This window comes from Lithobates pipiens, unplaced genomic scaffold, assembly GCF_037356315.1.
Source record: "Lithobates pipiens isolate NorthernLeopardFrog02 unplaced genomic scaffold, aLitPip1_a1.2 Scaffold_23, whole genome shotgun sequence".
Lineage (NCBI taxonomy): Eukaryota > Metazoa > Chordata > Amphibia > Anura > Ranidae > Lithobates > Lithobates pipiens.
The window spans coordinates 172,274,758-172,286,852 of record NW_027507785.1 but is presented as its reverse complement, the minus strand read 5'-3'; the positions used below and the strand labels follow the sequence as shown (position 1 = coordinate 172,286,852).

The following is a 12,095-nucleotide window of genomic DNA, read 5'->3' as shown; positions in this document are numbered from 1 at the left end:
ATATGGGTATGTGCAGGTAGGCATCCTGGATGTCTAAGGACGCCAGGGAGTCCCCTTTGATGGAGTGCAGCGACTACTGAGCGAACTGATTCCATTCTGAACCTCTGCTCTTTCACAAAGTGGTTGAGGGCTTTTAGATCCAAGAAGGAAGGGATACGTCCAAACAGGTTTCAGTAGAACCCCTGGAAACGCTCCGATTCTGGAACAAGTACAACCCCCCCACGATTCAGCAGGTCCCTTACTGCCCCCCCAAGAGGTCCCCCAGCGAGCCAGCAGAACGGGTATGCTGGAGGGGAAGAGTCTGTTTTGTGGCCAAGAGAGGAACTCTATCTTGCAGCCATAGAAAATCAGATTGCAAACCCATTGGTCGGACAGTCGAGAGGACAACCGGGCTGCAAACTCCTGAAGAGTATCCAGGGCCGCGTCACAGACGTACTTAAAGTCTTGCACTAATTTGTCTGCTAGTTCCACGCAGACAGGTAAAGCCTGTTCTCCCAATTGGCGGTGCAACAGCTTTGCCCACTCAGTTAGTGGCTGCCACACAAGTGCGGATGCCAGTACTGGTCGCACTGCTGACCCCACAACCATAAAACAAGGAACAAGCCACTGTCTCGGCCTTCCTGTTCATTGGGTCCTTAAAGGCAGGAGTCCCCTCTACTGGGATCATGGTGGGTTTTTTTTTATTTATTTTTTTTACTTTCAATAGATTTTTATTGAAATAACAGAGAAATACAGAACAACAGAAGAACCGTGCTCATGTTAAAATCATACAACAATGAGTTTCACATAGACTGAAAGCGCAGCATGTGGTTTGCTAAAGTAAACTAGCATAATAGAGATAACTGAAGTAGGCACACAAAATAGTAAACAAACACAACATCTCGATAGATACCTGCAGGGTTGCATAACATCACTTGGGTTTATGAACCTATACTACCTTCAGTGAAACAATAGTGGCAAGCCACCCGTATCCAACACCCCAAATGGGATCACACTGTGCCGGACACCTGAAGGTTCAACCCCTCTCAAAACAAAGAAAAAAAAATGAAATAACGTAAGCCTACAAAAGTCTCTCGACTGGTCCAGGCCAAAAGGAACCTTTACCTAAGCCAGTGAAAAAGCAACACTAGTATCAGGTAATTGATGGAAAAAATTGAGCAAAAGAGGCAATTGCCAGGAAAAAGACATTTAACATATTTAGCATTGCAATGTTGTACTCCTATAGAGTTTAGAAACCCATTGTCGTGCCTACATAAAGGTAGGAAAGCGAGCACTTGATATAGAAAAAAGATAAAGAAAAGAATAAGAAAAGGGAGGAAAAGGAAAAAAGAGAGGAAGGGACAGTTGAAATCGACGCTACTGTCGAAGTGGACCGCCCTCACCTGGCTTAATGGTCATAGCTCCGGAGAGTGTAGACACTTGGAGGTGAATCTGATCCATGGATCCCAAGTCGCTGTGTGTATATCTACCTTGTCCAGGAAGATGTTCACTGTTTTTTATTGAACCATAATCCATGATATTTTCTTTTTAACTAATCGCAAGGAAACAGTGGGCTGCTTCCAGGCCTTAGCAATGGTAAGTTTGGTACCGATGAGAATAAATCTAATGAGGTTTTGTGTTAATTTTGGGACACCCTGAAGGGAGAAATTTAGTAGGGCAATCTGAGGCGTTTTGTGGATGGGCAAGGTTGTGATCTTCCGGATAATATGGAACACCTTATTCCATAAATTTCAAATTTTGGGACACTCCCACCAAATGTGTACCATAGAGCCAATATGACCACAGTCGCGAAAACAGAGAGGAGAGGCGTTCGGGTATATTTTTGCTAGTCTCAGAGGAACCATATACCATCTCATAAGAACCTTTAAGTTAGCTTCAATTAGAGTTGTATTGAGTAAGCCTTTAGATGCCGCACGAGATGCCATGTGCCAATCACCTAAAGACCATTGCTGATGGAGATCATTTTCCCATTCTCGCATAAAAAGAGTTTTAGAATCTGTTTGGGCAAGCGCACGATAGGATCATGGTTATTTTTGTTTAACCTGGATACTGGGGGGTCCACAACCGGAGGAGCCGACCACTTTTTGAGAAGGCTCTCCTCAAAAGGGTAACGCACCGCTATGTATTTGGGGACAGAAAACGTCCGTTGCGGGCGACCCTATTCCTTGTAAATGAACTTGTCAAAATAAGTCAGATACCTTAGGTGAACAGGCTAGCTTACGGGACCCAAAAGAGACCGCTACATCAGCAGAGGGATCTACTGGCTCCTGAATCTTCAGGGTATCATGCACAGCTGTGATAAGTGCTCGGACAAGTGCTTTGTCGCGCATGGACCCGGACGGGGACTCATCCTCACTGTCTGAACGGTCCTGGTCAGTGTCATCTGAAACGATAGAGCAGGGGGTCACCAGCCTCAGCGGGGCCCGAGTCTATGTCAGAGCTCTCCCTAGAGGAGGGGGCATGCAGGGGCCGCTTTTCAGCACCTTTTGCACCCACGCACCACCTCCATCTTGGCAACGAATGAATTGAGGACCGTCGACAAGGTGTCAAAAGGCACTGCACATTCCGAAGGCGAACCGGTTGCAATTGCCTGGATTTCGGGGGAAGAAACACCAGTTTCTGAAGCCATGCTGACCCTACCCTGTCTGCCATCCAAAGGGGACTTAGGACAGTGACAGTCCTACCCTCATTACTGTTGCTGGCTGAGGGGCTCTTTCCCACAGGACTCCCCACCCTGAAAGGTTCTGCACTATCCAGCAGGTAGTGTGGTCTCTGTTGGCTCCCAGGTGCAGAGGAATCCGCTCTGTCAGTGGAAGCTGCTGCTAATGGCACTGAAACCGCTCTGCAATGTGTTTAGGCTCAAAGGAATACTGGATGCCCAGCGTCCAGTATAAGGGCATAAAACAGTGGGGAAAATGGCCACCAGAGCACAGGGACACATGCTGCCGCTAGAGAAAGCTGAAAAACGTGTTCAGGCTTCTAAAAAAATGGGCGCCGGCGTCCAGTATAAGGAAAAATCACAGGGAAAATGGCCACCGAAGCCCAGGAGAGCATGCTTTCCCTTGCCCACACCTAAGATGGCCACTGATACTGAAACCATGAGGGACAGAGCTTAACAAATGGCGGTGATCAGCCATGCAGGGGACACAGACAAAGCCTCACAGGTACCTCCAGGGACATGAGAAACAGGACTCAGGACACAGCCAGCCAGCACAGCCCCCCCCCCCCCCACAGGTGAGCCCCTGTACAGACACACACCACTCAGTAGCCACATGCAGCATCCCCCACAGAGGGGGAGGAGAGAGAAGAGAGGGAGGTGAGGGACCCCCAAATCGACCTCCCAGGGAATGCCCAGCTGCTCAGCCCCACTGGGGCAGGGAGAGCTGTACTTACCAGTCCTGAAGAGCTTGGAGGCGTTCCATTACAGACCCACTCTCTGATCAGTACAGGGTGGCTGCTGGCCTCGGCACACTGTGACGCAGACATCCGTAGCCCAGTCATGTGTGCGCCCCGGAGCATAAAAGCTCACCGACCACCTCTGGAGCTGAGGTTTAGTCGTGGCCGGCCTAGCACGGAGCTGTGACCTGCACATGCTCGATGGCCAGATTGGGGAGACTACAAGGATAACAGTATCCAGCCTGTCACCCAGCCGGCTATTGATAGCAGATCACAGGATCTATCATCTTGCACAAAAAGCCAAGCTTCTGCAGAAAAAAAAAAAAAACACGGACCGATGGGCCCGTCAGGGTTCCTAGATCCTTCTCCACTAGGCAAAATAAAACTGATGACTGCATGGCAGGTTGTGGGCTTGTTACCTAATGGACCGCCCCTTTGGGCGAACTGGAAAGTTCTGTATTTTACATAACATGTAATGCCTAGTATTCTCCTAAAGGTGGCGCAACAACCCAATGGCTAAGAGAGGAGCTGTGTCGGTCGGTGAATATAAGAGAAAAAAAAACAACTTGCCGCATGTACCCAGCATTATCAGAACACAAACTGCAATAAAAACCAGAGAACCTCTGGGGAATCTAGGATGGAAAAGGACCTGGGGGTCCTAGTAGGCGACAGGCTCAGCAATGGCATGCAATGTCAAGCTGCTGCAAGCAAACGGAATATTGGCAAGCATTAAAAATGGTATTAAAACAGACTTCTGATGTTGTTTTTTTTTTTTTTTTTTTTTTTTTTTTGAATCAGCAGCTACAAATACTGCAGCTGCTGACTTTTAAAATATGGACACTCACCTGTCCAGGGCACCCATGATGTTGGCACCTGAATCAGATATGTCTCTTGGGTGGAGGCACCGCCATCATCGGTAAGGGAATTAGGAAGTTAAGCCTGGTTCCCTACTGCGCTGCATGATCCCACTGGTTTTTTCCATCTTCAGGGACCTGTGTGTCTCCCAGAAGACAGCGGGGGGGGGGTGTCAGAGGAGGCATGGAATATGGCATAGATCTCCACAAATACTGAGGCCATCTAGACTATGCCCAGAAGTGGGAGCAAATACCTGGATTATACAGGTATCTGCTTCCCCTTGAAAAGATGCCAAATGTGGCACTGTAGGGGGAGGGGAGGGGGGGGGGGGGGAGGATTCCGAAGAATGGAAGTTCCATTTATGGATAAATAAGAAAGTGAATATAAATCTACAACTCCAAATTGTCAAATCAATATCACCTTGTGGCGTTAAACTTGTGCAAACAGTAACTTCATAAATTCTGCCCCTCACCCTGTATTTTGTATTTCTCACAAAAAAATGTATAGAGCCAAATGTATAAAGCCAAATCTATAAAATGCAGTTGAAAAATATATACAGTTCTTTATAGGATATGTGTAAATAACAAACTAACTGTGATTATCCCAAAAATTTACATTCTTTAAAAAATATATGTATATAAAATATGGTAAACAAATATATACACTTTGAAATATTTGTGAATGACAAACCGAATGTGATTGTCCCTAAACCACAAAATGCGAATATTCTTTAAAAATGGCAACAAAAAACCGTTTAAATCCTTTTTCATGTGCAGTTTTTGTCAGTGTCCATAAAGTAATAATAAAGCCTTCACCACACCAGCAGTGTCAGTGACCCCCCCTTGTTGGAGCACTCACCAGCTACAGCGCCCAGCACTCTCGTGCCAAGCTCAAAGAAAATATTTTTTCAATCCAATCACGGCCGTCATGTGATGTAAACAAACAGCCGGTTGCTATGCAATCGGCTCTCCTCTCCTCACACGGAAGTCGTCTGAGGTCGGCTGAGGAGAGGAGAGCAGATCGCTGCAGCCGGCTGGTGATCAGTGAGTATGAGCTGTTTTTACAGCTTTTTACTCACTGATCATCAGTCTAGTGTAATACACACATGTCCCCAAATAAAAAAAAAACACATGTCCCACTAAAATCACATGTTCCAATGATGATTATCTGTATACATATGTACGTGATCACCTGCACACATATGTACATGATCATTTGCGTACATATGTCCGTGATCACACAAACCAATTATTATACACTTAACAGAATTTATGTTACCAAAAACATGTAGCAGAATACATTTTGGCTTAAATTTATGAAAAAATTTGATTTTATTGGATTTCTTTTAAAATATAAAAAAGAAAATATATTGTTTTTTTTTTCCAAATTTGTCCGCTTTCTTATATCGCAAAAAATAAAAAACTGAGTCGTGAATAAATACCACCAAAATAAAGCTCTATTTGTGCGAACAAAATGATAAAAATTTAATTTGGGTACAGTGTAGCATGACCGCGCAATTGTCATTGAAAGTGCGAGAGCGCTGAAAGCTGAAAATTGGTCTGGGAAGGAAGGTGTTTAAGTGCCCGGTATTGAAGTGGTTAATGGGCTGCATTAAATTTTGTCTCTTTCACATTTCCAGCTTTAAAACAATTACCAAGATGTAAACCTTAATAGGTCATGCATCGTTACATTACAATTTATGCGATGTTCACATGCCATTGCAGGTGAGGGAGGAGGAAGTGCTGCACTACAGCATTAAAAAAAAAAAAAAAAAGGGTACAAAACATTCTGAGAGCGATGAAACGTTCCAATCTTATTAGGGCCAGTTCACACCATAGAAACGCAGTCCGGATGCTTTTCTGCATGTGCATTTTTGATGCAGTCCAGTGCATTTATTCCCTCTTTTTTTTAACCATAAATAAGGACGCAAGTTCCAGTGCAGGAAAAATGCAGCAAGTTCTACTTTTTCTCCTGAAACGCAGTGGAACTGCAAGCACTGGTGTGAACGGTAATTGAAAACTATATAACCTACCTTCTATGCGTTTTTGATGCAGAAAAAAAAACTAGAAAAAAAAAAAAAAAAAACTCACTGGGCTGCATGTGGTGTGAACCGACTTTTAGGGTCTGATTACACCAGCGACAGCCTTTGACACCCCTCTCTAGAAGGAGATTGTCACCTCCTCACCACCCGTGATGTCACAACCCCGGTCACTGCGCAGAGCACTACATTCACATCACGCATAATTAGAAGCATGCCTTCTGTACATGTTCCCAGGAACACGCAGTACCATCGATTATTAATATTATCCCAAATGTGGCCAGCAAACAAGCAGTTAGGAAAAAAAAAAACACACCAGGCTCTATGCCCAAAAAAAAGGTGCAGGAGCGTCTTTGACATATTTGTCACGTGTAGGGCAGCCCAATTAAATGACTAGACTGTCCTGTGTGAAAAAAATAAATAAAAGGTAACACAACGCGGCGGTATGAAAGGGGCCTTGCATCCAAAGCCGTTGCATTCATCCGCTGAGCGTTATGGCGCCCTGTCACATGACCCCCCAAAGGAGTTGTGTGGGGGTCCACTTATGTGTGAGGATAGTATTATAATGACATGGGTACCCAGCAGGGCTCACCTCCCCTCAGAATCCTCCTGAGGTGACATCATACTATGCAATACAAAGTAATAAAGCCCTGTCACCTCTCCCTATACTCACTCCATGCCAAGTCATCCAGGGAATGCACTCCCACCTGGCCACCGCCCGGCCCCGGACCCTGGAGTCCACCACACATCGGATTTTCCACCTCCATGGCCATATCGTATGCTCTCCACACCGTCCGCAATGAATTTCCGCAATAACTAACTGCTATCTATATACACGTCTGCCTTCTCCAAGCAACATGAATGACGAGCTACGGCATCCGGGCTGGGTCAAAACACTTGCTGGTGCGCATGCGTAAAGGGAGTCTCATGTTCGGAAGCGTGCTTCGTTCCATGTAAATAGAGAGATTCTCCAGAACTCTGCCTTGTGTGCTCCTTACTATGACGACATCCGTGTACACTGGGAGGTGTGCGCGCTATACAATGCTTTCTCTACTATGCTGTCACTCTTTCCTCCTCATTTTGATCTGATCAGTACAGTTGTATATAAAATGCACTTTTTATCTTTTAAAAGGTGTTTCCCAGAGCTAAACCTTCCATCCAATTTATAAATTGCTGCATTTGTAAAATCTGAGACGCCAATATAAAGAAATATTAGTAATTAAAAAAAAAAAAAATCACTTGGGTTTTAACTAATGATTTTTTTTTTTTTGCGTGTGTAATTATCCTTTAACCACTTGACCTCCAGAAGACTTAACCCCCCCCTTACTGACTGCGTTACTTTAACCACTTCGCCTCCAGGCCATTTCGGACATTTCCCTCCTACATGTACAAATCATAATTTTGTTGCTAGAAAATTACATAAAGCCCCCAAACATGCCATATATATTTTTTTTTCGCAGAGACCTTGGAGAATACAATGGCGGTTGCACAGTATTTGTGCAGCAATTTTTGGAACAGTTTTTTTTTTTTTGGGGGGGAAAAAAAGTAAATTAGCCCAATTTTTTTGCATAATGTGAGAGATGAAGCTACGCCAAGTAAATAGATACCTAACATGGCATGCTTCAAAATTGCTCACGCTCGTGGAATGGCGCCAAACTTCAGTACTTAAAAATCCCTATAGGTGACGCTTTCCTTTTTTTTTTTTTTTTTTTTTACTGGTCACGTTTAGACTCCTTTCACACTTAGGCGCTTTACAGGTGCTACAGCTCTAAAAATAGCACCTGTAAAGCGCTTCTCCTATCTCTCCAGTGTGAAAGGCCGGAGAGCTTTCATACTGTGGCAGTGCGCTAACAGGATGGTAAAAAAAACTCCTGCAAGCAGCATCTTTGGAGCGGTGTGTACACCACTCCTTCACCGCTCATGGCCATTGAGATCAATGGGCACCACTGCAGAACTGCCGGCAAAGCGGCGCTTTGCGGATCGTTTTAACCTTTTTTTCGGCCGCTAGCAGGAGTTAAAACCGCCCGCTAGTGGCCGAAAACCACAGCAAAAACAACAGTAAAGCTCGGCTAAAAATAGAAGCGCTTTACCGCCGACACCCCACTGTGAAAGGGACCTTAGAGTTACAGGGGAGGTCCAGGGTTATTGCTCTCACTCTAATGTTTGCAGCGACACCTCACATGTGCGGTTTGAACAACGTTCTCATATGTGTCATATGCGTTCACTTCTACATGTGAGCACACGGGGACAGGGGCACTTTAAAAAAAAAATAATTGTTAATTTTAATTAAAAAAATGTTAGTTTGACACTTTAAAAAAAAAAAAAAATGTTTTTGATCACTTTTATTCCTATTACAAAGAATGTAAGCATCCCTTGTAATAGGAATATGGCATGATCGGTCCCCTTTACAGTGGGATATGGGGTCAATAAGACCCCACATCTCACCTCCAGGCTGGGACAGCTGAAATAAAATAAATAAATAAATAAAAACGATCTCAGCTTCGCTGCCGAGGCAGCGCCGTTTGTTTGAATGCAGAGACCAGGCGTCATGTCATAACATTGCACCCAGCCTCCGAACGATCATAGAGACTCCGGCATGCCCTCAACATGGGGGGTGGGTGCTTTGGGGCAGGGGGGCCCTGCACCTTCTTCCGATGTTGACTCAACGCTTTCTCCTGCTCTAATGCTGGGTGCGCGGTGTACCACTACTTATATTGGCATGCCCCAGGCTGTGACATCATAAGGGGTGGGGTCACTGGTGGCCCACCCCTTATGAAATCACTGCCCCAGACTGTGACGTCATACGGGGCGGGGCCTCCTTATGACATCACCCAGTGAAGCGAGAGGACAGCAGAGAAGACCCGGCAGAGGCAGAAGAACCAGAGGGGGCTAGAAGACCTCAGCGGAGAAGAACTGACAGAGGCAGAAGACTTTTTTTATTTTTTTGGTGAATGGGTGGGGGTACAATATACCCCTGCTCATTTACATAGGGTAGGGGGCCAGAATCTGGGGGCCCCCTTATTAAAGGGGGCTTCCAGATTCCGATAAGCACCCACCCCCCCCCCCCCATGTTGAGGGCATGCTTGTTCGTCCCCACCCCCTTTCCTTGGCTGAGTTAAGACGGTGATCCGACTTTAATGCTATTCAATGGGCTGAAGTAGGATCAAAGTCAGACCAAAGTAGCACAGGGAGAATTTTCAAAGTCAGAGCGACTTGTGTCAGACCAGTTAAGATGGCTCTCATAGGGAAACATTGATGTTCACATATATGACATGAGCTCCCAATGTCTGAGAAAATGTTGTACCAGTGTGAACCCGGCCCAATACATTAAACTGCAGCATTTCTTAACTCTCAGGACAAACGGTCACTCTTCCTGCCAATTACTTCTGCAATACTTATGTGTTGTGTCTCTTCTTCTCTCCCAATCCAGTCCCCCTCTCTCACCATATTTTCTTCCATTCAACATCCATCCTGTAGTACCCATCTCTTCTAACTTCCATAATATAACATATATTTACTTTTTTTTTTCAAAAAAGTTTTTATTCAGCATAATAAAAATGTTACATACAAAACACCAGGTGGGTAGTTCATACCAGTAGCAATAAATTCACAGTGATTCAGTCAAGGATATCAGCAACATCATTCTGTGAGCACATAGTCCTGAATCCCTTATAGTATTTACACTTTTTTATTTTTTATTTTTTTATTAATGAAACCAAAACAGCATACAAAAAACCATGAACGACGAACAATTCAAACCCCAACAATGCCTTTAGGGGGATAAGGTGGCACGTCCCTTCCCCCTCCCATAAGGGTCAACTCCTTCCCCTCTCCCCACCTCAGGCGTCCCACCATTGAAACTCAGACCATAGATAGTGGGATAGAGTGCGAGCACCCTAATCCCCCTCAATCTCCATATTTTCAGTGTAGTGCACTCATACGCTCACCTTAATGTATCCCATGCATTAAGGTGAAAAAACACCTGGCAGTCACCGGCCCCGCAGCCCCCCCCCCCCATTTTACTTACCTGAACCCCTTCATTCAGTCGGCGGGGACATGCCGCCTATCTCTCTCTCCATGGGCTCCCGTTGCTGTCAATCAAATCCAATGATGCAGGCGCCAGGGGACAGGGCTGAGTCCTGCATTCAGCCTCTATGGACGCCAAATGCTGGACTTGGGAGCGCGCCCGCAAGGTAACCCCCCTCTAATGCGGGGAGGAGCCACGAGAGCCACAGAGGGACCCCAGAAAAGCAGGTTCGGGGACACTCTGTGCAAAACTAGCTGCACAGTGGAGGTAAGTATGATATGTTTGGTATTTAAAAAAAAAAAATTACCCTTCCAATCACTTTAACCTAGTTCGCCGCTCTGGGCCCCTTCCTTCTCCAATGTATTCTTTGAGTCAACCCACCTAAGCCATACCTTCCTGAACTCCTTGGGAGCCCCCCTGGCCTCATACATAATCCGATATAAAAGTATATCAGCATTCACTATCTTACATAATCCGATATAAAAGTATATCAGCATTCACTATCTTTACCCACAGCCTTAACGTCAATTGTTCGTCATAAATCCATTCCGGGCGATACATTTTTGCACTCCAAAGTATAGAAACCTGAGGAACAACTTAATATGTACATTTACCACCTCTTGGTCAGACACCCAGGAGACAATGTAAGGGAGAACATATGTTAGGAAGGGCAAAGTTATCAGAGATGAATTCAGTCACCCTGGACCAACAGGGGACGTATCCTAGGGCATTCCCAGACTATGTGAATAAAAGTTCCCTCTGCACCTTAATTTGTGACACTCTGCAGAATCTCGCTTGCGCATTCAAAACAGTCTGGCCCTTGTGTAGTACAACTGGTGAAGGTATCTAAGCTTGATCATTCTATCCATGGAGGATATAACAGAGACAAGATATGTATCCAGATCCTCCTGCCACAGCTCCTCAGACAACTCCCGTACAACGGCCACCCAGCCAATCAATTCAGGGTTCCCAGGGCCCCATAATATAACATATTACCGTTCCTGTAGCCTCTCCCCAATCCCTCTCCTAACTGTGACAGCGGGCCATGTTATTCATTCACAGAGTATTGTGAATAGGGAAACTAAAACTCAATGAACTACCAGGGCTCTGATGAGTGCTCTTATTAGTTCATTGAGAAGTTGTATCAGCGAGATTGTCCTTGTAAAAGTACCACAACGGAATAATCTAAACAAAAGAAGATGATCCCCAAGTGGGCTTTTAAGGCACTGTAGTGATAATTAGTTTAAAAATATAATTTATTTAAACATATTGTATCAGAATAAAAACAGGAATGGGTAAAAACACCACATTCATGGTATTATAATTAAAATCCTCTCCATTCAACTGACGCATTTCAGAATTTCAATGTCTTCTCCAGGGGTGTTATGAGGAGGTCAAATATATATACACACACACACACACACACACACACACACACACTTGAAACATTCCATAGATCAATTAAAAAAATAGGACTGTTTCTCCCGGCTTCACTGCATTAATCACATAGAGAAAGTGATCTCATCACGGTCTATTGGCATTGCTTCAAAAAACAGGAATAAGGTTTAGATGGTACCCGGCTCACCATAAAAGGGAATTAAACAGCCAAAGACACTGAGGCCAAAGGTGGGCACCATCTTGTGCCGTTTGGGGACAGAGATTGATGAGGCTTGGACTTGGATTCCAGGACGTGTTGCCACGCAGCTCAAACATACACGCAGTATATACCATCTGTATACTTGCAAATATCTTCTCATGAATCTCTGTCCGCAAACGGCA

At 45.0% G+C, this 12,095-nt stretch overlaps 1 protein-coding gene across 1 annotated transcript in view; it reads right to left on the bottom strand.

Moving 5' to 3' along the window:
- ATF6 (activating transcription factor 6) overlaps positions 1-7,180 on the bottom strand; it is a 190,994-nt gene extending 183,814 nt beyond the window's left edge. The window contains exon 1 of the mRNA XM_077452616.1: positions 6,963-7,180. Coding sequence (XP_077308742.1) covers positions 6,963-7,062 — 100 coding nt within the window. The 5' untranslated portion in view covers positions 7,063-7,180. The remainder of the gene's footprint in view (positions 1-6,962) is intronic.
- Positions 7,181-12,095: the final 4,915 nt, after the last annotated feature.